Here is a 2952-nt window from a genome sequence, read left to right on the forward strand (position 1 = left end):
ACTATTGACTTTAAAAGCATATCAATAAAGGATTAGTTGGGATTCTTAATGGTCTAATATCTAGAAACATAAGAATGGTCTAATTTCTAGGTGGGAAAAACTTACATGGAACTCTTAATGGTTTAATATATCACAAGTCCATTCCCCTATTGGATAATAAAAAACATAGATGAGTAAGAATGATGTTTTATTTTGGAGAAAAGTTATAGTAATCTTGACTAGACTATTGACTTTAAAAGCATGTCAATAAAGGATTAGTTGGGATTCTTAATGGTTTAATATCTAGAAACATAAGAAAGATCTAATAATTAGGTGGAAAAAAACTTATATGAGAATCTTAATGGTCTAATATTTCATAAGTCCATTGTCCTATTGGCTAATTAAAAACATAGATGACTAAGAATGGTGTGCAACAAGTCTTCTTGACTATTGACTTTAAAAGCATGTTAATAAAGACTTAGTTGGCCAGAGATAACCTTGCCTTGACCAGTTCTATACTACCAAACAACTTCTATCATATGCTACACTAGAGTCTAAATCTAAAACAAATTGTCAACAGCAACACATTAACATGTCTGAATCTTGATAGAAATCCTGATAGAAAGAATACATCAAAACTTTAAACTAAATAACAAAGTTTCATAATTAGATTATAAGAGTATGAAGATGAAGTACTTACCATTCAGAGCTCACGAGGGGCCTTTATCTAACTAGTACTGTAATATGAATTATAAAGTTAGGCTCTCTACTTAAATTTTAAGGGCAGGTAGATAGCCTCAAGGCAGGACGAGCAAAAAGATGAACGCTCCTGGGCGTGGTGACTCCAAAGGCTTCAGTCATATCCAGATCCCCTTCACCTTGCATGCTCCACTCAAAGCAATGAACCAGATGAGCCAAAACAAGGTTCACACTTACGTCAGCCATGGCTGCCCCAGGACATCCTCTCCTTCCCGCCCCAAACGGGACCATATCAAAATACTCTCTGTCTTTCACAATATCAACATTTTTGCCCATAAATCTCTCCGGCTTGAATTCCAGAGGATCTTTCCACACTGATGGGTCTCTTCCGATGGACCAAGCATTGATAATAACCCTGCTTTTCTCGGGAATGAAGTACCCACTAACTGTACAATCTTGTATTGATTCGTGTGGAATGAGCAATGGTAATGCCGGATATAACCTCAACGTCTCCTTCGCCACACACTGAACATACTTCATCCTTCCTATATCATTCTCACATACATTCCCCTCTCTGCCTACAATTGAATCAATCTCATCTTGCATTTTCTTGGCCACATTAAGGTTTCTAAGAATCTCGCTCATTGCCCATTCTAGTGTTGTAGACGTCGTTTCAACTCCAGCCATGAACATATCCTTGCAAACATCATGCATCCTTGTTAGAACAAATTAAAAACACATAACTACCAACAAACTAATTGAAAAGAGAGCATTTGGGATTGTAATAGATACATACAAAAACAATGGCTTCAATGTTTTTTTGTGTGATCGGCCTTCCATCGAGACTATCCATTTCCAAGAGCACGTCAATGATGCCTTTAGTAGCACCCATCTTTTTCTCCTCCTCTTCCTTTTCCCCCAACTTCATTTTGCTCTGCTGGTGCTCCTCTATTATCTTTCTTATCAATGGGGCTATCGAATTGTGTACCTTTATCAGCCGCCGGTTGACGCCTTGCAAATCCATCCAGTCTAAGTATGGAATGAAGTCCCCGATATTCACAGCTCCTGCTGCAACTAACGCCTCTACTACAACCTTCTTTATCTCTTCTCCACTTGAAGAAAGTTTAGTACCAGAAAGGATCCGCCACATCACTTCCTGCGTAAACGATGCAATGACGTTGCTGAGATTAACAGCCTTCTCCCCCCGCTCAGACATCTCCCACACTGAACGAACAGTAGAAAGCACAACTTCCTCTCTAATACAACTGAATGACTCGATCCTCTTCGCACTAAGTAATTCCACCACGCACAGCTTCCTCATGTGCCTCCAATAAGGCCCGTAAGGAGCCAAAACCATATCATTGTAATTATAAGTGAGGTGTTTTCCTGTAGCACAACGAGGCCGGCTTGCAAAAACATGATCATGGGTTTTCAAGAACTCCTTTGCCATGGCAGAAGAAGATACAACAACAGCGGGGACAGAACCGAATTTCAACATCATGATTGGTCCATATTTCTTCCCAAGTTCGTGAAGATCACGATGGGGAAGCTTTCTCAGCTGGTTAATATTTCCAATAATGGGCCATGCAAACGGTCCAGGGGGTGATCTCTTTTCTGATTCACTTTTCCTTTTCAGGGTAAATTTGTGCAAAACCCACAAGAAAAGTATGAGTGAACAGAGTGTAGCAGTTGCTGGTGCACAGAGGCCATCTTTTATTATATCTAATGCTTGAAAAGATTGAGGAAGGCCCAAGGAAGCCATGCTGAGCAGAGATGCAGGAAACGATTAGTTCTGTTCGAATTTATTGTGGTGTTGGGCAAACCTAGGTGAACAAATTATTGTCAATACCACGTTCTCTGAACAGCTGAAGTCGAGGCACGTTCTTGGGACCGTTTGACTACAAGGATATATTTTCCTTCTGGTTGGATTGACCTTTTGTATAGCTAGAATTTCTATTTAAATTATTAAGTGGATGCCATGTTAATCTATTACTTTGAACACACGGCAAAAGTTATCATTGATTTTACACAAATAATTATCCACCAATTACGAAAAATCAATGATAAAATATGAAAATTAGAGAATCAAATAAATTTTTATTTTTAATAATTTTTTTCCCTATTTCGTATGATTATAAAGATGTCAAATTTCTAAAATTCTATTAGAAAATAATTATCCACCAATTAATCTATTGTATTCTTCATCCATGCACTTTTTATGTTCAAGTATATTGAAGGTCCAGTTAATAGAATACTTCAAGAGCTAATCTCATT

General features: G+C 38.0%; 1 protein-coding gene across 1 annotated transcript; it reads right to left on the minus strand.

Annotated features, from left to right (window-relative positions):
- Positions 1-618: 618 nt before the first annotated feature.
- On the minus strand, positions 619-2480 carry LOC149563092 (cytochrome P450 750A1-like). The gene is made up of 2 exons (XM_089823961.1): positions 1475-2480; positions 619-1374 (listed from the first exon to the last, which is right to left on the minus strand). Exons 1-2 carry the CDS (start codon positions 2438-2440, stop codon positions 757-759), a joined length of 1584 nt encoding a protein of 527 aa, XP_089680087.1. The 5' UTR covers positions 2441-2480; the 3' UTR covers positions 619-756.
- Positions 2481-2952: the final 472 nt, after the last annotated feature.

The sequence above is a fragment of the Cupressus sempervirens genome, chromosome 4 (genome assembly GCF_028749045.1).
Source record: "Cupressus sempervirens isolate cs-2001-9-10 chromosome 4, ASM2874904v1, whole genome shotgun sequence".
Classification (NCBI taxonomy): Eukaryota; Viridiplantae; Streptophyta; class Pinopsida; order Cupressales; family Cupressaceae; genus Cupressus; species Cupressus sempervirens.

Bases quoted from the DNA above. Each gene is read 5' to 3' on its own strand.
- LOC149563092 (XM_089823961.1), bottom strand. From the start codon at position 2,440: ATGGCTTCCTTGGGCCTTCCTCAATCTTTTCAAGCATTAGATATAATA. The intron at 1,375-1,474 runs GTATGTATCTAT...GATGTTTGCAAG, and splicing joins ACATTGAAGCCATTGTTTTT to GATATGTTCATGGCTGGAGT.